Consider the following 24,450-nt stretch of genomic DNA (forward strand, 5'->3'; position numbering starts at 1 on the left):
AGGCTGCTGATCAACTGAACGCTGTCTCCGTGTCATTCCTTCTTCGCCGACTCCGTCCACACCTTTGGGGACCCCTGGACCTGCTGGGGTTGGACCCCAGCACTTAGTATTTCTAGAACTATTACTGTGAGCCAAACATCGGGCTAAGAACTTTAAGTACATGAACTCATTAAATCCTCACAGCAATTCTATAAAGTTTGGTTACCTCCATTTTGCACATGAGGAAATTGAGGCATCATGTCCAAGGTTGTGCAGACAACAAATGGTGCAGAGTTAAATGATCTCTAAAGCCTGTGTTTTTAAACATCATGCTTTAAAGGGGCAGACAAGAGGGCAATACCCTAAGGGAAAAAGTTTTAATAAAAAATTCAGAGAGGGAGACTTTTGAGAATAACTTTATATGAATAAGAATATGCTAGAATATTTTGATTTTTTGCTTCCAGTGAGTCTGGGGGGAATCTGGTCATACTTGATCTAACCATTTATGGTAACACAAGAATTGTTAAAATATTACTGACCCTATGGATGATTGTATTGAAATATTTGAATGCTTGGCTCTACAGCGGTTAATACAGTGCTCATTATACATCATGTGTCCACTAATGCTAAAAATAGAATTTCAAAATTTTACTTTTTTCAGATGATAATATATCCACATGATTAAAAAATGAAAATGCTCTTCCATGCAGTGGATGAAACTGGAGAGCATTATGCTAGGCGAAAAAGCCAGTTGGAGAAAGATAAATATCACATGATCTCACTCATATGTGGGATATAATGGTCAACATAATTTGATAAACAAGAATAGATCCAGAGACAAATGGCAGGGGTGGAGGGGCTGGGGCTAGAGAACAACCAAAGGACTTGTATGCATGCATATTAGCATACCCAATGGACACAGACACTGGTGCAGTGGGGGCTTGCCTAGGGTGGGAATGGCTGGGGTGGGGGTGGGGGTGTCAATTGGGGAAAAAGAAGACATATGTAAAACTTTAGACAATAAAAAAAAGAAAATACATTTTAAAAGTATACAGTAAATAGTCTCCTTCCCATTTTTAACATCTGTCTACCCAGTTTCCCCACGTATTTACTGTTCTACACAAAGATCTTGGAAATGTTTTCATATCAATAATACAAATCTTAAATACTTTAAATAATATAGTTTCATATTATTTTATTATGTGGAAATACCATAATTTATTTAACCAGTTCCCCATTGATGGGCAGGTGAATTGTTTCCAGTTGTTAGGAGCCATGCTGAGGTGACTAGCCTTGCGTGAGTGTCATTTTGTACATTTGCACAAGTATCACCGGAGAAGTTTCCAACAGGAGAATTTCTGGTCAAGGGTATTTGCATTTGTAATTTTGATAAATGTTGCAAATTGGCTTCCATAGAGGTTGTACCAATTTGCATTACCACCAGCAGTGTATGAGAGTGCCTGCTGGTTTGTATCCAAGCTTGTTAATTAAATTTTTAAATTTTTGCCAACGTTGATGAATTAAAAATGGTATCAGAGTAATTTTAATTTTTCTTATAAGTGAAACTGAGGATCCTTTCATTTGGTTAAGAGCCACTTGAATTTTCTTTTATTTGGTGAATTATCTTTTTGTAGTTTTCTGTTTGATTGTTCTTTTTCTTACCAATTTCTAGAAGATGGTTATAAGTTAGATAATCAATTCCTTGCCTGTGATAAATTGCAAATATTTCATCCATTTTGCATTTAATTTGTATTTTTATGGATTATACTATGGAATTTTATATCACACAAAATGTTTGTAGCTTCTGGATTTATAGTCACAGCTTTAACAGCTCATCCCAAGATTATAAGGGATTTTTTCCATGTTTTCTTTGTCACATATATGGTTTCATTATTTACATTTAAAATCTCTCATTCATTTGGCATTCTTCCTAGCATATGTGGGGAGTATGGTAACCCAAAAATATTTATTAAATTTTCACTTTCTAGTTTTGCCACATATTCAATTCTGGAGTGTATTTGACTCTATCGACGTCCTATTATGTTCCATTTATTCTTCCATTTATGCACTGACACCACACTGTTTTAATTGTTGATGCTTTGTAATGTGTTTTTAATATTTAGTAGGGTTAGTCTCACCTCTTTTCTCTCCTCCTGCCAAGTTTTCCTGGCTTTTGTTTATTTATGAACTGTAGAATTAGCTTATCTAGTTAAACATATTTTTAAAATTATATTTAAAATTAAATTAGAAATATTTGACATCTTTATGATGTTGAATCTTCCTATCCAAGAGCATGCTATGTCTTCCCCTTTATTCAAGGCATCTTTCAAATCACTCAGTGGTATTTTTAAAGTTTTATTCATTTGGCCTTGCACATTTTCTGTTACATTTCCTTCCTTCCTTCCTTCCTTCTTTCCTACCTTCCTTCCTTTCTTTTTCTTTTTTTTTGCTGCTATTATTGTGTGATCTATATATATGTATATATATGTATATATATGTATATATATCATTTGTGATAGATTTTCAGTTGATTCTTATTTTTATAGGTATTTGCTCATATTACTGGCAAACTATTATTTTTTTCTTCTCCTTGCTAAAGTTTATGCTTTATTTTTCCATTTCATTTAGTCATTTCACAAATATTTATTGGGCTATTAGGAAAAAAGGTACTGTTCTAGGTCTTTGGAATAGATTAGACAAAATTTCTCTTGGCATTTTTACAGTAGCAGGGGAGATATAAAAAATCAAGAAATGTTATAAATAAAAACTTATAATATCCTGAATGTGATAAATGGTAAAAGAAAAGAAAAGAAAATGAAAAAGGTACTACTAGAAAAAGGAAGATGCCCTTTCAGAAGGGATGATTAGGCTACTTCTCATTGAGAAGGTAAATTTGAGCAAAGACCTGAAGGAGGTCAAGGAATGAGCCCCATGTTGGCTAGTGTTTTGAGCACAATGTGATGTTATTATGAAGATCATGGGCATAGGCCTTATTTTATAACGTAGTGGAAATGTTTTTACATTGTTTCTCTGTCATGTCCAATGTAGGCTTTGGTTAGACAAGATAGATTCAGTTTCTCATGTTAAGGAATTACCCATTTATTTTTATCTCAGTGTTTTGTCTGGAAAGATTATTGAAATTTATTAAATGCCTTGTCAGGGTCTATAAAAATAACCATATGATTTTCTCCTTAATCTATTAAGATGATAACATGAATTATATACTATGTACAGTAAACTATATTGAACCATTCTTGCATTTCTGGTCAAAATAAACTATATTCTTTTAGTGCTATTGAATTATTTTGGCTAACATTTCATTTAGAATTTCTCAATAATATTTAGTGAGATTAGCCTGTGATTTCTTTCTTTTTCCTTTTTACTTTCCTCCCCTTCTTCTTCTTCTTCTTCTTCTTCTTCTTCTTCTTCTTCTTCTTCTTCTTCTTCTTCTTCTTCTTCTAACAATCTTTGTAATCTTTGCAGCTACTGGCGACCAGAGAAAGTAGCTAGAACATGGCTTCAAGTTCCCTTTTAAATGAACAACTCAAATTGGAGGTAGTGATGTGAAGTAATGATTGAAAGCTCCTGTTTGCAATCATTTGTAATTATCTGTGGCATCTAAACATGTTCATTTGTTTATTCTCTTAACCTTGGCAACTGTTGTCTTTGATCATGTTCTACTCCATTACCTATGCTATTGTTTCTATACTTTGACAAAAATCTATCTTCTGTGTGTCAGAGTTGTGTAGTGATGGAGGATGAATAATTTTATTTTGTTATGGAGGTATTATTATTTAACATGGACTATATTAATCTGGGGAAAGTATAGAGGATCATGTCATTAGAAAGTTAAAGACCTATAAGATAAAATCCAGAAACATTTTGGTTAGTGTCTGGTATCCATCATATTTAATGTGATAATTTGTAGAAGATTTTTTTCCAAGTGATATTTCAGGGGGATTCTAGTGGTTGGGAGGCTTTGAATTTCTTGTGCCAGGGCATTTCCACCTGAAGTGGTTGAGTGTGGGAAGAGTAGCATGATTTTGGATTTTGGTTTCTTCTCTCATGTCCTTTTAATATGAACAACAAGCTACCTTGGTAGAGAATACCCATGTGTCTTCCACTATTATTATTTCTATCATCAAACATTTACTTAATTATTTATTGAACATCTACATAGTAGGCCAGACACTGTGCTAAGCTTGAGGATACAGTGGTGAGTCATACAAATGTGGATTATGCCTTTGTAGATATCTAGTCTACAAAATAAAAGTATAGAGCAAGGACAATTGAAATGATATCTGGAAGATGCACAAAAGGATGGAGAAGGTGAAATAGGGCTCAAGTTGTCCAGGCAGAGAAATTGCATCTGTAAGGTATATAGGTACAAAAAAGAGACAAGAATCAAGACGGGGAAGGACCTGATATTGGACTGGAAAGGGAAATTTGTGGGTGCCAGATTCTGCCTGGATGCTATCAAGAAGATTTTGGTCTTTATTCAAGGGCAGGATCAGCTACCTACTTTGTGAAGCTCAGTGACATAAAAATGCAAAATAAAAATGTTGGGTCTCTTTTACAAAAATAATTAAGAATTTCAAGACAGTGATAACAGCGATAAAACAAGTACAGGACAAGTTCGAAGTCCTGTGCCCTGTGTCACTGCACAGATTACAGGCCCATGACCTAGGCACTGCCTAAGGGCTCTGGGAAATCAAGGAAAAGTGTTAATCAAAGCAGAGAGATGATTGGGTGGGCACTTGACATAAATAAATTCTTTTATTATCTACTAAGGCATGTTTAGTTAGGAAGGACAAAGGATTATTACTATCTTTCAGACCCAGGATTATAAATGATTACTAATATGATATTTATAGGTCATATGCCTACATCTACAGGTAGCCAGAGTTCATTCTCTCAATTTATTAGCAGGGGTAGTAAAATGGTGAGGTCTGGGATTTTTGCTTAATATCATCCCATGTAAACAAATATTTTAATATGCTTGAATAATTTTATCCTGTAATCATTTAACAACATAAACTCAAAGTTTCAAATAACTGAAAGAATGGTGCTTAAAAAATATTGTGCATCTTGTTTAGAATCAGCTGATATCTTATAAGAAAAGTATTAAGAATTTAGAAATATTAAAGGAAATAATTTTAAAAATATAAGGAACAACTTTCTGTGAATCCTTGTTTGTTGTAAAGATTTGCACAGTTTGCTAAGATAGTTCTGTTCTTTTAAGATAATAGACTGAGTTTCATATGCAACCTATTATCTAAAAAGATCGAGATTCTAATATTGTGTCGATCATAACTGCAAAAGCAAATCATGAGTATTGTATAATGTAGTTAGAAATAAACAAACCAGAAAGAATTATTAAAAAGCCACTTTAGTTTTTATGATAATAATCCCAATTTTTGTGTGTGCAGATGTATTTCAGAATATGTTACAGAGAAGTAATACTATCAGCAACATTAAAAATTTGACAGTGATGCAAAATTTAATTTTTTGAAGCACAGAGACAATTTTCTTTAAGCACTTTAGTGACAGAATAGAAGTCAACCTAGCACCTTTTAGAAGGCTTCCATCTCTAGAGATCTGCAACCTTATGTTGTTTTTTAAATTTGGTTTTGAATTTATAAATTTTGATTGTAAAAAACCTCCCTAGTAATAGTGTTTTTAAAAAGACATTTGTAAAAAAAAATAAATAAATAAAAATAAAAAGAAGACATTTGCTAGATATTTGTCAATTGTGACAATAAGAACAAGAAATATTATATATTGTGGGAACCATTATTTATTGGATATGTGCTATAAAATGTAAGAAATTGCTTTATTTACTTAATATTGTACATGGTTTGGCTATACAAGAAAAGTATCTCAGTGATGTCAAATGAGTAAAATATGGGGGGATGAGAGAGTAACAATTCTCCTATATAAATTTAGGATTTTTGAGCACAGAGCAATGTGTAGTAGGGGATTAGTGACCTTCGTTTAAAGTTATTTTCAGTCTATCAGATGCAAGGCAGACATAAGCATAAATATACAACTTAATACACGATTACACGATACAATCAGGTCTGGTTGTACAGAACTGTACACCCCTATGGAGTAAGTAACTAGGGTGTCAGATGCAAGAAGAGGTGATAAACAAACGGGCCTAATCTTAAAGGTAGAGAATCAGAAGGTGGATTGGATAAAATGAAGATGGAAGGTTGCAAACTATGGGTTTGTAAATCTTGTGTGACACAAAAACCAGAATTAGTATTGGATGGCCGCTGACAATGGATCTATATTAAAATTGATAGGACATTCAAAAAGAGTCTCTGGCAATCTAAAAGAAATGGTAGAAAAGTTAATTAGAATTTATCCACATTTGGCAGAATGGGGTGAATAATTGTGCTGGGCTATTCTGGGATCCTGGTAATAGGAGAAGACTTTATAAGGGAGGTAGAGTATTGGGCTTTAAAGGATAGGAATGAAACCACTAGATAATTCATGATCATTACTAATGCCTATTTTGTGTTGCTTCCTAAGATGTTGAATAAACTGCAATATTTACCTACACAGGGAAGCAGGAACTCTGTCTCTGACATGCAATTCCATCTCAACACACAATTAATTGAAATAAGTTAATAATATAATGTCATGTAGTTATTGTAATTGGACAAACACAACTGGGTTTAATATAAATTGAAGGACATATTATAAAGGGTTAAGAAGCTTTGGAAATGATTAGAAAAGACTCTTAAAGCCTCACTCTTAAAAAGAAATTTTAATTTGCAAATTGAAAAAATTATAGTTGTGACTTTTTGCACAATTATATTGAAACTCGATAATTGTGCATAGTAATAATGATAAAATTACTTGCCGAGGAACAAAGGTGATGATTCTTCAAGTGTTTGTTGCACAGGCTCAGAGAGGAAAAATTCAAGAACACAATCACTCTAAAAAACAAGACAAAATGTGTTATTTCTTAATATGTTATATTTATGTATTGTTCTTTTATACTGGTATATGAAAACATTGACATAAAATCTATAATTGTTTGTTAATAGGTATCTGCTATAGATTCCATAAAGGGAATAATACATTAGTAAGTTTATTAAGTCAATGCTATAATTTTACCATACATTAAGCTAATTTTTTATATGTTTGGGATCTCTGATTACATTTCTTCAAGAAGCTCAGGTGTGCTCTGCTCCTGGAACTTACTATGTTTACATTATTTTAAAATATATATATATATATATATATTATTGATTTCAGAGAGGAAGGAGAGAGAGATAGAAACATCAAAGATGAGAGAATCATTGATTGGCTGCCTCCTGGTTCATTGGTAGATGCTCAGCCGCTGAGCAACACTGGCCAGGTAACATTTACATTCTTGAATTTTACAATTTTGCATGAATCTCACACCTTACTTTTCTAAAAAATGTGTACCCTTGGACAGGTCTTCAGAGAAAAATTCCATCTGAGTAGGACACTGATGTTCACTTAGTGAGTAACCATTATTCCTCAAGGTTCAATGCTAGGAATGCTCACTGAGTATTGACCACACCAGTGGTATCAATGAATGCTAGGGATATTTAAAACAAAGATTCATAAGGTGATACCCCTTTTCAGAACACAATCTAGTGGAGGAAACAGATTATATTAAATGCTTTAATACAAATTCAAGTTATGTGTGCTTTTCCATTAAACTGGAATGATCACAAACAGACTGAAATCTAATCTGGTCTCCAAATGAATGGGCTAACTGGTAAGCCTGACAACAGCTTTTCCTTAGTTAATTGGCACACATTTTATTTTAAGCCATTAGAGAACCAAAGCAGACCTCCCAATGGGAGATTACATTATTATCCGAAGGACTTCACTCAATAATTGATTATTTGCACTAATTATCATAGACTGATGTCAAAGCTGCCTGACATTTACCCTGGCCAGCCTTCTCTCTCATTTTGTGCAAAGGCTCTTTCAAACCTCCCCCAGGGAACATAAACTTCCAAGTCTGACTTTTTTCCCACTGATGATTTTGTTTCCATGTCAGAGAAAATAAAAGGCAGATGGCAACTCCTAAATTTCGTCACCAAATCTATAGACTCACAAAGACATCTTTTCTCTTTCCTTTTCTGTAATAATGAAAGAAGTCTTTTTCTTTCCACCTGTTACAAATTGATTTAAGTTCTCCCCAAATTTATATGTTGAAGTACTAACTCACAGTATCTCAGAATGTGACCCTATTTGGAAATACAGTGGGGCCTTGACTTACGAGTGTCCAGACTAACGAGATTTTTGAGATACAAGCCATCTCTCGGCCGATTTTTTGCTTTGAGTTGTGAGCTAAAATTCGGGTACGAGCCAGCTTCAGATGCCCCACCGCTAGTTGGCGCAGCGAACGTCACAGTGAACGCCACAACATCAGCCCAGCATCATGTGTCTCACTCGTTCACTTTTGATTTGACATACGAGTTATTTGAGTTATGAGCTCCGTCAAGGAACGTGTAGGGTAATTGCAGATGTAATTAGTTAAGTTAGGATAAGTTCATCCTGATGGAAGATGGACCCCTAATCCAATATGACCAATGCCTATTGGAAAAGGGGAAATTTGAACATAGCCATTCATAAAGGGAAGATATGAAGAGACATAGGGAGAAGACAGCCATTTACAAGCCCAGGAAAGAGGCCTGGAATATATTCTTCCCTCACAGCCATTAGAAGAAGACACTTTGATTTTTGGACTTCCAGCTTCCAGAACTATGAGATAATATATTTCTGTGGTTAAAAGGCACCCAATTGGTGGTACCTTGTTATGGCACTCTTAGCAAAATAAGATACCATCCAATGCTGATCCCCTCATCTATGACCTGGATTCTATTCCTTCCTCCTCAAGCACCTTGTAAAATATTTTAATCTACAGTTTAGTTAATGTTCACCTTCCCACCTTCCTTCCTTCTTTCCTTCCTTCCTTCCTTCCTTCCTTCCTTCCTTCCTTCCTTCCTTCCTTCCTTCCTTCCTTCTTCTTTCCTTCTCATCAGAATAAAGTAGGGTTAACTCTTTCCATTTTAACAACTAAGAGACAAGTCAAATCAAACAAAATATAATCATGTGGAAATTATATCTTGTCAAGTAATGCAGTTTTTAAATTCTGTTATTTTTCTCCTTGATGCAAACAAACTTATTGGAAGACTTCTCAGCACTCACATTGGTGCCATTTCTTCAACTATTACTCACTTTATGATCCACCACATTCAAGTTTGTGCCACTAATTGTCTTCTAAAAATGCTTTTATTCTCATTTCTAACACACTTTCTCTTTTTCCAAATCCCATGGGGATTTTCTTGGTTTATTACAGGGGTGAGGAACATCTAGTCCATGGGCCATATAAGGCCCTCAAAATAATTTGGTCTGGCCCTGCCAAGGCAACTGTGGGTGGTACTCAAAATTCAACAAATCTAGGAGCTTTTTTCATAGCAACATAAATTTATATTAAGTGAATTATATTAAGGGAATGATGTTATAAATATCCAAATGGCCCTTGGCAGAAGAAAGGTTCCCACTTCTGGCTTATATGGAAATTCCATTTTTAGTGAAATGCTCTCTTTCTTTTGCCTATGACACTAAGTCCTTCCAGTTTTTCTTCCATTTTTTTCTACTATCTTTTATTAGGTTTCCTTTCAGGATCTTTTCTTTTTGTTTATGATTTCAGTTCTCGTGTTCCTCACGTCTAGGCCAATCTCTCTCATTTCCACATTCCTTCTGGGTGATCCTTTGCCTTTTGGTGGCTTCTATAATGATGCACAAATTGAATCCTTTATCCAAGATCTATCTCCAGATCCTCAGCCTTCTATATCAAAATACTTGTTTATTGGCTCCTTTGACTGTTCTAAAGACAAGTGCACCACTAAATGCATTTTCTTTCCCCGCAATTTGCTACTTCTGTGTCCATATACAATAGTGTGTATCTTTTTGGACTCTCCATTCTTACTCACCTCACATGTAAAATTGTTTAGTCCTATGACTTTCATCTCATAAATAGGCCACCTATTCACTTCTTCCAGGTATACTGCCATCTTCCTAGCTCTCTAGCATCATTACTTCTCACTAACTTATAGCAGAGATGCCCAACTCTTATCCTGCTGCTCTTTAATCCAATCTACTCTCCACACAATTGCCAAATGAACCTTCTAATAACTAACATCTTAAAGCCTGGCAATGGCTCCCCAATGCTCTTAAGAAAAAGATCAACAGCTTAACAAAGCTTGTAAGACCTTCCTTAATTGGGATCTTGTTCATTTCCCTATCTTCACCTATCACCATTTCTCTTCTAGTACTTTAACCTGGACTATGCTGAATTATATTATTTCCTGAAGTATATCATGCTCTCTTACCTCTTTGTCTTCCTTTCTCCATCCTTTCTGCCCTTTGTCTTCCTTTCTCCATCCTTTCTGCCCTTATCCACCCATGTGCCCAAGTTTTATCACATGCTCTCTACTCTTATTAGTTTAATCAATATGATATCAGGTACAGAGATTATAATTTTTTCACTCATTCCTTATACAGTATTTCTCTCAGTAAATATTTGTTAACAGAACCAGAGATCTGTCATCAGATATAGAATACATTGGTTTTCTAATGCAATTATTTTTTTTTAATCTAGGTAGCAGTTTTAGGCATTATTATAAATTAGTTAATTACCAATGTTGATCTCTACCTATAGATCTCTTTTGACCTTTTTAGTAAGAATATATCTTCAAAAATGTATCTAGAATCATAATCAGGGAGTTGACCAAGTCAAGGTGTTGTTTTTTTTGGTTTTGTTATTTATTTTTATTTTTTAGTTTAAAGTTAAACTTCAGCCTGTGCAGAATTTGGTGAAGGAAATTTGATCTTCTTTGGTCTTTTGAAAACTAGTCAATTATTCTTCTCTGGTGACATTTTGACCTCACCACCCACTGGTTATTAAACTTCAACAGTAGGCAGAAAATCTTCCCAATTAGTCTCTGAAATGTCACCAATAGCTAATTATTCCCTTGAAGCTCTCATAATTCTTGGTGTGGGTAACACAGTAAAATCTAATTCCTTAATGTAATAACATTGTTTTTATTCTTGAGAAGAAACATGGTCCAGTGTCAATGAAAAGAGAAGTCAATAAAAGAAATGAAGAGGGTAGAAAAGCAATATTGCTGGATCTCAAAATAATCGATTTAAAAATTTTCTCAGATTGAGCTTTACTTACGTGCATGCATTCCAGAGCATTTTAACACATTGCACTGCTGAATATTTTGGAGAATTATAGGAATGTTAGTAATACAATTGCTCTGACTAATAACCTGTGTTCTCAACTGGATTTGTATTGACACCCAAGCATTGTGGCTACATTTAATTGTGTAGGTTATATATTGAGCAACTCTAGGGGTGCCATTTTTACATTGATGGACTACAAACATAATTCTACCCATCTGCACTCACCATAAGTAGAGCTGTCAGTTTTAACTAATAAAAACAAAAGATGCCCTTGCAATATTTCTAACATACTTATACAAAAATATTAGTTTGTTATGCTACAATATGAGGTGTTTAGAAAATGCATGGGCATACTTTTAATTGTCTCAATTACTGAAGGGTACAACTGGCATTTGCTAGGCAAAACCACTTGTCCAAATGTTCTAAAATACCGAGGAGATTCTTACATTCTGAAGAATGTTATTCTGATTAATTCTTCAAATGATCATAGTTTCTCAGGAAAAAACCCCCTCTAAATTTAACTATTTTATTCTATAAATGAGAAAATGGAACAGCAGACAGCATAAGTGGTTAACTAATTGAAATTAGCATACACACAAAATACAGTGTGGTCAGTAAGCCCAGGCCCACCTGTGTTACCAATGACAAAGGCCTATAGATGTGAAGAGGAACTATGGCCAGAGAAATCTTTATAGGAGTCCTATAACATGTAGTCTTCTGCATAAGCTTAAGGCTACTGTGACCTAGTGATGACTTTTAAGCAGAAAAGCACTATTACCAGATTTTTTTTTTTTTAAGAAAGATGACAGCATTCTTGGAGAATGTCATTAGCAAAATTTCTTATATGCTCAATTTACTATGTTCTCTGAGCATTCCATTATGCTTTCTCTTTAAGTCCCTGAAATGGTGGCTATACACTCTCTGGTTCCCTTTATAACCCTGATCCTGGTGGTGGGGTAGGTATCCTCTTTGCATCTCGTTGTTCTTCTAACCTTCACTTTTTCTTCTTTTATAAAAAGGCTCTGCATTGAATATTGTATCTACTGACTACACAGCCCTCCCCCTTGTTGTTGGACTTGTGTATTGATTTCTAGGTCATTGGCATTGATTTCTTGAACACTTTTAACTCTGGAACATTGTCATTTTCCCTAATAGTACTGATCATAATTCACACTTGTTTTAATATTCATACAAATCATCCTTTGTTGTGGTAGATTCTTTGTTTTTAAACTCCTCTTGTCTAACTATCTTATTCTGCATCCTACTCAGCCACTCACTTCTTCCCTTGATTTTGTCTTAAAGGCTTTTGACTTCAAGATTCTGACTGAAGACTGTTCATTATTTTGATTTCTAACCTCCCTGTCTACAACTACCATCTCCCTCCATTCCAGCTTATTCCCTCTAGTGACAAAACTCAATCTGTTGACTTTTCACTGACCCTAACCCCTTTCATATTTTCACATCCCTCCTTGGCCAATGTAGATCTCATGGTTGAAACTTTCAATAACTCCCTTGCATGCTCCTTTCACTCCTTTGGTCTCCTCTCCCTTTATTTTATTATCACCTGGCAAAATATCCAAGTCTGGTTGCTCTCTGCCAAGTCTGCAACTGTAACAGGCCTACTGACTATTGCTGGAGGAAATCCCTCAACCACGCTTACTGACCTTACTATTACTTCATGCCCACAACCCTCAATTTGGTGTTTGGGATTTTCTGGAAATTCTACAACCATCACTAGTCCATTTATTCTTCTACTCACCTATAGGATTACTTAATACCTTAGATTCATTCCTCAAAATGCCAGCACACTTTTCCTCTCTTTCAGTCTGCTCAAAGCTGCTCTTCTTGTTGATAAAGCAACAACAACCAGAAACAGAAAAGAATTTCTATAAGCTTTTGGCAACACATATGTTATCTTACCTCACCTCTGCCCTTTCTTCCCTTACATGGGTGCACTGTCTGTGCTTTAATTGAGGCTGATTTGAGCACTAGCTCCCATGCTCTCTTCTTTACTCAAGGTCATTACTTTGGTCTCTGACTAAGCTCTCATTTCTCCCTTGCATCATCAAGGCTTGTTTCTTCAATGGGTCTTCCTACCAGCATACAAATATGCTATCATTTATTTCAATAAACAAAATTCTTGACCTACATTTCCCTGCACATTATTTTCTCCTATTCATCCTTAGAGCAAGATTTGTTTTCTACATTTAATCCAAATTTCTCTCTTCACATTCTCTTTTGAACCCATTCTAGGACTTTTTTGTTTCTAATGCTCCCATTAAATTGTTCTTGTTAGATTCACCAATGATACCCTTTTTTCTAACTCCAGGGGTGAATTCTTTATATTTGACCCATTTGTAGCATTTGAAACAGCTGATCATTCCGCCCTCTTCAATATCATTTCCTATCTTGGATACCAGGCAGCACATTCTTGTGGTTTTCAACAGGTTGCTCCTTCTCCTTTGTTGATTCTCCTCTATCGTTTCAAACTTTAACTTGGCGTGCTACATGGTCTAGTTCTCAGACTCTGTTATATTTACATTTTCACCCAAATGATATCATCCAGTCTCATGGCTTTGGAAAGTAGTTATTTGTTGACAACTCCAATATTTATATTTCCAGTTTCACTTTTTTCCTCAACTCATGATGTCAACTTTCCACTTGATCTCTCTACTTAAAGTATCACAGGTAATGCAGACTTAGTGTGTTTAGATTTAAACTCCTGATTGCCTCTGTTTCTTAATGCTCCTCCTACAGTTTTCTCCAACACAGAAATATTCAATCAATGCAAGCTTGTATGGCCATAAAGGTGGATTAGTAACTGGCACTCATCCTGGTTTTTTAGTGCTTGTGTCCTAACAGTTGTTAAATATTTGGAACATCTGTCTTATGTAGAACATTATATATTTGAAAAAATTAGTAAATGTTTAAGATTTTTCATGGAGACTCTACAGTTATTGATTTCTTATATCAATGGTTTAGGTAAATGCATAGGCTATATTAACTACTCTATGAGGTTATATATACCTTTCTTTGCTAGATTAGATGTTTATCTAACTAATATGAGATTTTAATGTCTAATAATGCTTTCAACTTAAAAATTCATTCACTAAAGAGAGACTTGAAAGTCAATTGAACAAATTTAAATTAAAATATACATCAGCTTATATTTTGTTAATTTCAAGGCTCTTATTAATATTTTGTTTAGCAATTATACTAATTCATTTATAATTTAAAATGATTGATATTTTGAGAGTTTATCAGTTCAAAGTTGTTGAAAACTTGTGGTTTTCCTATTTTATATGCATGAATTCTTGTTCTCAAAGACTACAAAATACTTGCAAAGATCAGAAGTAATGCAATACAATACTGAGATCATTTTTTCCCTCTCTTTAAAATAACACATTAATAATTCCCATTTATTAACTGGCCAGCCAATATCTAGAATTGGCTGCAAGATATTCAGTTTTAATGAGTTAAAACAATAAGCTAAATCTATCTCTCACACACCAGGAAGTGCTATAAAATGTGAATTTAAAAATGAATTCCCATAAGTGTTTTAAATCAAAGTTGAACAGTAATTATATTTTATTGCCTTTTTCATAAAGTAGCTTGTCAGAATGTCCAGTCTTTAATGTGGTTCAACTCATTATATTCGTATTGGAGTTACATGGAAGAATGACACTATGAAAAATAGCAAAGTTCTAAAGAATCTTTTATAATTCCTGTTCTAACATGTCATCAACATTTTACCAGACTCTGAAAAATACTCTTGGTTTTACTGATGGTACACACATGACATTTATCCTGCCTGCAACATAATCTCAACGAGCTCCAAAGAGGAAAAGAGCAATGTAGTGACAAATGTAGTAATTAACATCTGGGTTTAGCAAGCAGGGAACTAGAAATATATGTTCACTATTAAGATAGGATTTACCCATTTGGATTTATTTTGACATTTGATTTCTGCTTTAAAAGCATAACATTGCTTAAGCCTTAAGTGATATTATTTCTTATTTTAGGGGACTTCTAGAAATTAACAACAATATGAGAAGAGCTAAAAATCACAATGAATATGGCTTAAAATTTTTAAAAACAACAACTGCTGTTTGCATATTTCAACTAAATTCAAATGTTCACATTTGTTTAAGTACTACGATCATTTTCTATAGCTTTTACTATATGTTTATATTACTCTCTATACAGATCTTATTCAGGTCACAACACAATTCCACCGAAACAGAGAAGAATTTAAAGAAGCAAAAGGAATTCTTGTTATCACAACTATAATCTGTTAGTAGAATGAAACTGCAAACATTGAAAGAAGAAAAGAAGTTTCTATCAGTTTGAGAGTAGAGTGTAAAACTAAACAAACCCAAGCCAAATAGGTACGGCACTAGGATGTCTAAACAGATGCTTGCAATCTCATTAAGAGAGGTATCGGGATAGCGTATTACTGTGGTCTTCATTTATGCCTATTTTCTTTTATTGATAGGTGTGTGTGTGTGTGTGTGTGTGTGTGTGTGAGAGAGAGAGAGAGAGAGAGAGAGAGAGAGAGAGAGAGAGAGAGAGAGAGAGTCTCAGAGATTCATAGTCATCCCTCTACCTGGGCTGCTTCTGTATCTTTAGTCCAACCCCCAGAGAGCTCCTTCCCATCTAACTTGACTGATACCAGATACTGGACTTTAAAGCAACCGCTTTATCTAATTTCCTTGACAAAAAGCAAGGCTTATTATAATTGAGAATGCCCTAGAAGGGCTCATAATAATATATTTTTCAATTTAACTTTTTGTTTTTATTTATTATTTATTTTTAAAAATCTTTGTTTTTGTAAGTATTCCATATGTCCCCTTTCTTCCCCACTGACCTCTTCTAGCCCACCCCCACCCCAGCAATGACTATGATGGGCAACAATATTCACTAAGCCTTGCTGTGCTAAACTGCCCCTTTGCAAGTTTTCCTTGCCTGTATATACATGACTCCTTTGCTTTCCTTTCTCATAGCAGTAGTCTACTACCACTTCTATATGAACCCCTTCTGTGGGCAGATACATGTAGGAGTTCCCTATTGATGGCCTGCTGCCATGTCAAGACAGGAATCAAGCCTGGATGGTGTTGCTCAGTGTTTGAGCGCTGACCTATAATCCAGGAGGTCAAGGTTCAATTCCCGGTCGGGGCATATGCCTGAGGTGCAGGCTCAATCCAAGTAGGGGGTGTGAAGGAGGCACCCGATCAATACTTCTCTTTCATCATTGATGTTTCTATTTCTCTCTCTTCCTGTTTCTTTCTGAAATCAAATCTATAATAATAAAAGCATAATATGCTAATTAGACTGGGCATCCTTTCTTCCAGACAAAGTCGCAGCGGGCAGGGGCCGAGGCAGAGGTGACAGAGGTCCTCAGCTGTGGTGGCAGCGGGCTGGGGCTGCCACGATGGAGGGCGGGGCCGGGGCCAAGGCCCTTGCATGAATTTCGTGCACTGGGCCTCTAGTGTATATATACAAAAGACAGATCTCAACATGCATCCTAGTTGCACTAGGGTGAAATCAGAAGCCTATCCCAGTGTGCACTTACTTGCCTCTGAATAAATAGGACAAAGCCCAGCACTTTAATGGGTACTTGATATTTTGTCCATTTCCTTGAAAGGCATAGTTTTAAAAACAGCTTATTATTATCAGTAAGGCAGCCTGCAGCATGCAAAGATGGCAGTCCCATCCACTATCCCCTCAGCTCTTTCCCTTACAGACAACTGCCATATTCATGTGGTCCTTGACTATAGCATAAGTTAATGGACATGACCTTCAGAGAATGTTAGAATTAGTAAATAACATTAAGATGTCAACATTCAATATTCTTGAACATGCAAAAGGGATTTGAAACTCAATGAAATAAAGTTGCCTTGGTCATTCTTTACGAGTATGAACAGCCAAGGCTCTTAGCTAACCAGAAGAGCCTGTTCCGAGCTGGCAGCTAGCAGGATTCTCAAGATTGCTTTTATCAACCTAGAGGTCTCTGTCAGGGGGTTCATGTGGGGGACTAAACACTGGAGTGAAGAAAAAATCAAAATTACATTACTATTTATTTAGTAACATTATCTAAGTTTTCCCCCCAAATGTTTTGTTTTCTACACATTTTAAAATCTTATTTATCACTATTAGTGTAGTAGGTTATGTATATAAGTAAATGAATTGTATGTTTTAGAAGCATGAACTAATTTCTTTTAAAGAAAAAACTGGTAAGCTATAAGAATAAATAAGAGACAACTAAATACTTTTCAGATGCAAACTCAATCTCTTAGGTTTTAAAATCTCATAAGTTAGTATATGCTAATGATTCTGTTATTTTTATTTAAAATATTTATTTAGTATTGACGAGTTTATAACTGTGCTATCCATGGGTAAAAAATGAATGAATATAGTTACTGAGTTGTTTAAACTACAGAACAAGAGGAACGCATATAACCATAATGGATGCTTTGTCCTTCCAGTTCCCTTTGTCTAGCACAACTTTCCCCAATTTCTATTTACCAACTTCTACTTGCCCTTTAATAAAAGTTTGAGTGCCATACTGTCTGAATGCGTCTCTGCCTCACTCAGAATTGAGTTAAGTACTGTACATCCCTTTAAGTGCTCAGGCACTTGTCTTTTGATACATAACGGCATTCCAGCTGAGTCTCCCAACTGGAAGTAATATTGGAGCACAATGTTCTCGAGTCTATATTTGCTAAAAATCAATAAAATAGTAGGATATCTGTGTATCTACTATATTGAAGGGCAAATGTCTACGTTAAAAATAAACAAGTAACTATCTGAGGATGGTATACATAGAAGAGCAAAATAGAAGCAAAGGAAGCAGAGGAAGGAAACAATAAATATAAAAATAAAGTATTAAAATAATATACTTAAGAGGGCCAATAAATTCCACATTTCATTCTTGGCAAGGATTAGTAAAATTCATATTCCTCTGACAAGACTGATTAGGAAATGACATATGTGAATAATGAAAGAGTGGGCATCTCTTCAGATCTTATAAATGTTACAAATATTATGAGGGAACACTGTGAATGACTTTATGCCAATAAAGTAGCAAAAATTCCCAGAGAACTACAACTTATACATAGACCCCTCCCTCAAAAAACCAGAAAAGGTGAATTGCCCTAGAACTCTTAAGTAAATGAAATCTCAAGACCTACATGGCTTTACAAATTAAAGTTATAAAACCAATTTTATAGAAACTCTTCTACAGAGTAGGGGAAAAAAAGCAAGAATTTTTTGCAAATAATAGTATTATGAGTCCAGCATATTCTTGATTCTTATTCCTGGTAAGGACATTATAACACAAAACAACTTCAGGTCATTTCTGTCATAAACAAATTTGAAAACAAATATGAAAGAAAATGTTAAATCAAATACAGCAATACATAAAAAGAATAATGCATGGCAATCATGTGGAGTTTATCCTAGTAATGCAATTCTGTTTAAAATTAGATTATCCATTAATGTGATTTACCACATTAACAGAATAAAGGAGAACAATTATTGGTATTGGCTGATTGGTGACCAGACCAATAGATTCAGGAGAAAACATTTCATACACTCAATCTTTATTGTAAAAATTATTGGCAACCTAGGAATAAAATTTTCTTAAAATAGCAAAGGTACCTACAAAACCCACATACTTAATGAGGAAATATCAGATATTTCTAAATATTAGGTGGTGGAATAACATAATCATATCCACCATCACCTCTCCAATATATATTGGAGGCTCTCGAGAGTACTAAATAGCTAGAAACAAAAATAAGATTATATAAATATGGAAAAAATAACAAGAATTTTGTTATTAGTAGATAATATGATTGTAAGTGTAAAATTAAAAAAATACAGATAAATTTTTATAATTAAAGGTGAAGTTTGTAAGGTTGTTGGATAAAATGTCAACATACAAAATCAGTTGTATCTAAATTCTAATGAAAAATAGAGAAACAATATTTAATAGGTACTGTAAGACATCTGGTATAACAAAATATTTTTAAGATCTGTGCACAGAACAATAAATCTATTATTGAGAAAACAATTTTAAAGCTTTAAATAAGTACAATATAATGGATTGGAAACTATAAGGAAAAAATTTCAACAAAAATCCCAGTTGGTTTTTGCATGAAGTTAACAAGGTAATTTAAATTGTACATGGAAGTGTGAAAGCTCTGGAAGAGCTAAAATACTAACTACTTAAGAATAAGAATAAAATAGAAGGACTTACTTTGCTAGATACCAAGACTTATTATAAAGCTACAGTAATTAAGACTGTTGGCACAAGAATAGACAAAGAGCATTGGTGTAGAATATACAGCTCTGAAGTGGACACATAGGTAAATATTTAAATTATTACAAAGATAGCACTGCAGAACAGTAAGAAAAGGGAAGTCTTTCAATAGTGCTGGAACAATTAAAAATCTACATGGAAAAAATAAGGGGATTCGTATCTTATACCATGCACTAAAGTCTACTTCATATAGATATAGTTTTAAATGTGAAAGAAAAACAACAACGAGGCTTCTAGAAAATAATATAGGAAGCTGTGCTTATGACACAGAGGTATGGTATATTCTTCTAACTCTAAGGAAGAATGCTGACACATTTTACTAAATTAAAATTAAGAGTTTCTGTTCACCAGAAAACATAATAAAGAGAATGAAGGCACACGACACAGAGTGAAAGAAAATTGTTGCAACATATTTAACTAATGTAAGGCATCTATCCAGAATATATAATGAAATACTATAACTAAAACAAAATAATATCAAGTAATTCAATTGAAAAATTGAATGCTAAAAATTAAAAATAAAAAGAAGATCGTCCCAGTCCAATGAGGAGGCCCAGAATCTCCCAGAGTCATGAGGGACACTGCTATTTTTCTTATTGTTTTTAGTCCCTCACTACTCTCTAAGGCTTAGCTTTATGTCTTGACAACCTGGCTTTGACCTCCTTATTGGTTTTAACCTTCCTCTCACAGCTTCCTCGCGAGAATGCTGAGGTCCGGCTGAATTGTATCCTTGCCCTTTTTCCTATGTCCCTGTGAGAGAATAATGGCCCCCCAAAGATGCCCACATTCGAATCTCCAGAACCTGTGAACATGTTACCTTACATGGCAAAAGGCACATTGCGGTTAAAATGAAATTAAGCAGATCAAAATGGTGAGGTTATCCTGATGACCATAAGGAGGGCCATAGGTAGTCAAAGGAGAAGTAGTGACAGAAGCAGAGGTCAGAAGGTGCCATGGCTGGAAAGGGTACAAGTCAAGGAATGAGGCAGTCTCTGGAAGCTGAAAAGCCAAGGAAATGGATGTTTTTCCTAGTGTCTGAAGAAAGAACCAGTCCTCTAACATGAGTTTAGTCCTATAAGACCCATTTTTTTGGACTTTGACCTTAAGAATTGAAAAATAAAGATATGTGTTGTTTTAAGCTACCAAATTTGTGGTAATTTATCATAGCAGCAATAGAATCTAATACAATCCCTTTTTTCTCCCCCCTCACACATGACCTTTCCTATTTTTTAGGGTAACACTTCTCTATGCCAACTCCTTTATTTATTTATTTTTATTTTTTAAATATATTTTTTAACAATTTCAGAGCGGAAAGGAGAGGGAGAGAGAGAGAAACATCAATGATGAGAGAGAATTATTGATCAGCTGCCTTCTGCACATCCCCCACTGGGGATCGAGCCCGCAACCCAGGCATGTACCCTGACCCCCTGACTGGGAATGTAACTGTGACCTCCTCATTCATAGGTCCATGCTCAATCACTGAGCCACACCGTCCTGGCACCTAAGTCAGCTCTTTTAAACACTATCTCCTGTTAAAGGCATCAGTCAGATGCTCTTTTCTCCCTGAAACCTCATCTTCTCCCTGAAACCTCAGTCAGAGCGGAGCGGGGAGGGAGGCTGGGTGAAAAAGGTGTTAAAAAAAAAGCCTCATAGACAGACAACAGTGTGGTGATTAGCAGAGGGAAAGAGAGGTGGGTGGAGGTAGGAGAGGGTGAAGGGGGGTTGAACGGTGACAGGAGGAGACTAGACTTTGGATGGTGAGCTCACAGTGCAATGTGCAGATGATGCATTATAGAATTGTACAGTTGAAACCTGTATAATTTTATTGACTATTGTTACCCCCAGTAAATTCAATAAAAAGTCAAGAAGAGAAAATAAAGCAATTCTTAAAATTCTCTACAGTGCTAGGGCACCTAGCAGCATTGATATTTCACTAATCACATATTACTTCAAGTTATTTGAGGCCAACGTGCTATACCTTTTTTGCTGTTCCACAGTTTACTGTTTCAGAGATTTTCCACATATAAGACATGAATGTTTGTTGAAGGACTAACAGAATATTATCATAACGCATAAGAAAATATTTCCAGTAATAGTTGAAATTTTATGCAAAAGTATAAAATTAAATTGTAACATACGTTCGCAATCTCATATGATCCTGTTAATATCTGTTCCATGTAGTGATTTAGATCTCTGAATCTTTTATGATCTGAATCTGTAAAAGGTAAATGCCACCAATGAGGAAACCTGTTTTAAAAGAAAAAAATTGTACATTCATTAGTTCGAAAATTGGCCTCTTCATTTTAGGATTATTTGTGAAACTATAACTACATCAGATGGGATTATGGCCAATGAAAATATTTTTCTTTAAATCACATGATTGACAATGAGAGTTTCATAACATTGGCTGTGGTCACTTGTGGTATTTTAATTGTCACTAATATTAATACTAATTTAATTTAGCATACTGAATTAATATATCTGTTCCTTCTGACTGTATTTATGGTAGACCACACATTTTGTCCCTCGAACACATGTGGGGGCTTAATAAATATTTTCTAAAGCTAATGATTCATAATTTTTCAAGAAGGTCAGATTGCAATGTTTCTTCTGGGTTCACTGGAGACACTGCTACAGGAACTAAATTAAACTCTTAGCAAGTGACATATGCTTCCATCTGGTCTGAGCCTTTTGGAACAAAGTATCACTTTCCCCAGGAGTCTGACTTGCAGAATTTCCTTCCTACTAGCTGATGATTTACCTCCATGGGTTAGATAGGATCAAGCCCAACTATTGGACGGGATGACCTGTTAATGGTTAGCATTTGGTAGTGAATTTTGAGGATTAAACATAATCATTTTAGGAACTATCTAGCAGCTTCCTCCAATTGCAGTCTTGCTCTGCCTCCTCCTTAATTCTGCTTCTTTGCTATGACCTTTTCCTGGGGAAAGGAGACTGGGGATAGTGAAGCACTGTCAGCAAACACACAGAAGTATGTGACAACTTCAGGCATCCCATCCACTGCCTCCTGTTGGAAATGTCAGGGAAGCCCCAAACAACATGTTTGTGTATTTAAGTAATTTTCCTATTTCTTAAAGGTCACCTGCAGTTTGAAAGCTTAAAGTATTAAACATGTTTGTCCTGATTTGTTATGAAAATTAGTGCCATACACAAGTAACCAAGATATAGATATGCATTTGATAGACATATTGGGTTGGTTTTAAATAGTAATTTGTATATCTGAGGACAAATTTTCCTTATTGCTAGAATAAAATGGAGTTCAACATCAATTCTATACCTTTGTTGATGTTTTGATAGATATATGTACTAAAAAAAATCTGTGTACAAAGAAGTACATGAGAATTGAGGAATTCAGCTATAGTAATATTCACTTGAGCTACTTTTCAGTTATATGCTAAATATAACATATAATTTCGTTCTTAAAATTATTTTTTATGATCTTTTATCTGACAGTGACCTAATTTCCTCCCTTAATTTGTTCAGACCAAAGATCAGAAAACACTACACTTGCAAACAGATTGGATACCTGGTTATTAGGATAATTTATTTTCTCACTACCAACACCAGTATTTTGATTTGCTCTGTATTTGACCCCAGAGATTTATTTTACTGCCCAGGATAATGTACCCAAATAAGATGTTGGATGATTGGTGAAGGTAGAAGAGGGAGAGGGAATCAGCCCTTCTCCAGCAGATTAATTTTAAAGAAGACTGTTTACTTTTGAGAAAGATTTCCAAGCCCTTGTACTCTTAGAAGGAGCCCAGAGGTACACATAGCCCAATGTGAAGATCCCTATTGCATGCTGTGAGCGATTTGAATTTTATTCCTCACAAATCTAAATTTCTCATTATACTTTCCAGATCAGGTTTACTCCATTCTCATACGGTTTCTCTGAGTGAATTTAGAAGTCAGAGGACATCTTGCCCTCATCCTTAATTTATATGCATTGCTGTAACCCTTAGCTCCTTTGGGACTGTTAGCATACAGATATAGTTCAGGGCACATAGGACTAAATCTCCCTCCCCTCCACACAGTGCTTGAATAGTTTCAACATCAATTATAGTACCATTGTCAGGCAGTAGTTGTTGAGCAAAGCCAAATCCTAACTAAAGCTGAAAATTGAGAAGAGGCTCATATAGATTATTACCACTTTTAAGGTTTTACAAGTTATGCTAATATGTATTGGAAAGATACGAAAGTAGAATAGAGAAGCTTTTGAGACCAAAAAGGAAAGCTCTTCAACATGAATTAACTTATCATTTCTTAGTAGGGTATGATGGCAGCTACTGATGTTGAATTTAATATGTGCAGCCAATCAGAAATGTTGCCAGCATCTCTTCTTTCTCAGTTATTTTATTAGATTATTGGGAGGGGGGAGTAATTCTTAAAGCTGATGTTACTTTGAAAAGTTTCCACAGCCACATTCCTTTCCTCCCAGTCTCTTGAATGTGCTCTAACTCTAATTTTGTTGACTTCCTGACATTTAAAGCATCTGTATTTCAAAATTTCTGTGACATCTACAAGTATGTGAACTGCCGGAAGCCGGTCCATCCTTGCTGCTTGACACAGTTGCTGCAGGGAATAAACATCTGCACAGCATATGTTTCAAAGGACCTGGTGTATATGGCATACTGTTCTTAATATGTTTGCTCCCCTTCTTAGCGCTATGTGTTTTAACCAAGGTCACCTCTCCAAGAAAGGTGAACCCAGGTGGGGATTTTTCCCTGGAGTTAGGGATTAACAGGACTAAGGAAGGGAATAAATCAGTAAAACCCCTTAACTAAGTGCCAGGCGAGTAGTTAATCACCTTAACTATGAACAATAACGCTTAAGCTACATAATCTTTACTTAGGATAATTTCCTTCAGTTACTTCCTTGCA

General features: G+C 35.0%; 1 protein-coding gene across 1 annotated transcript in view; it reads right to left on the reverse strand.

Annotated features, from left to right (window-relative positions):
* PIK3C2G (phosphatidylinositol-4-phosphate 3-kinase catalytic subunit type 2 gamma) overlaps window positions 1-24,450 on the reverse strand; it is a 283,175-nt gene that overhangs the window by 28,906 nt on the left and 229,819 nt on the right. The window contains exons 29-30 of the mRNA XM_081084139.1: window positions 21,688-21,796; window positions 6,851-6,926 (exon numbers count right to left, since the gene is read on the reverse strand). Of these exons, the coding sequence (XP_080940265.1) occupies window positions 6,851-6,926; window positions 21,688-21,796 (185 nt within the window). The remainder of the gene's footprint in view (window positions 1-6,850; window positions 6,927-21,687; window positions 21,797-24,450) is intronic.

The sequence above is a fragment of the Myotis nattereri genome (assembly GCF_964212035.1).
Source record: "Myotis nattereri genome assembly, chromosome: 2".
NCBI lineage: Eukaryota > Metazoa > Chordata > Mammalia > Chiroptera > Vespertilionidae > Myotis > Myotis nattereri.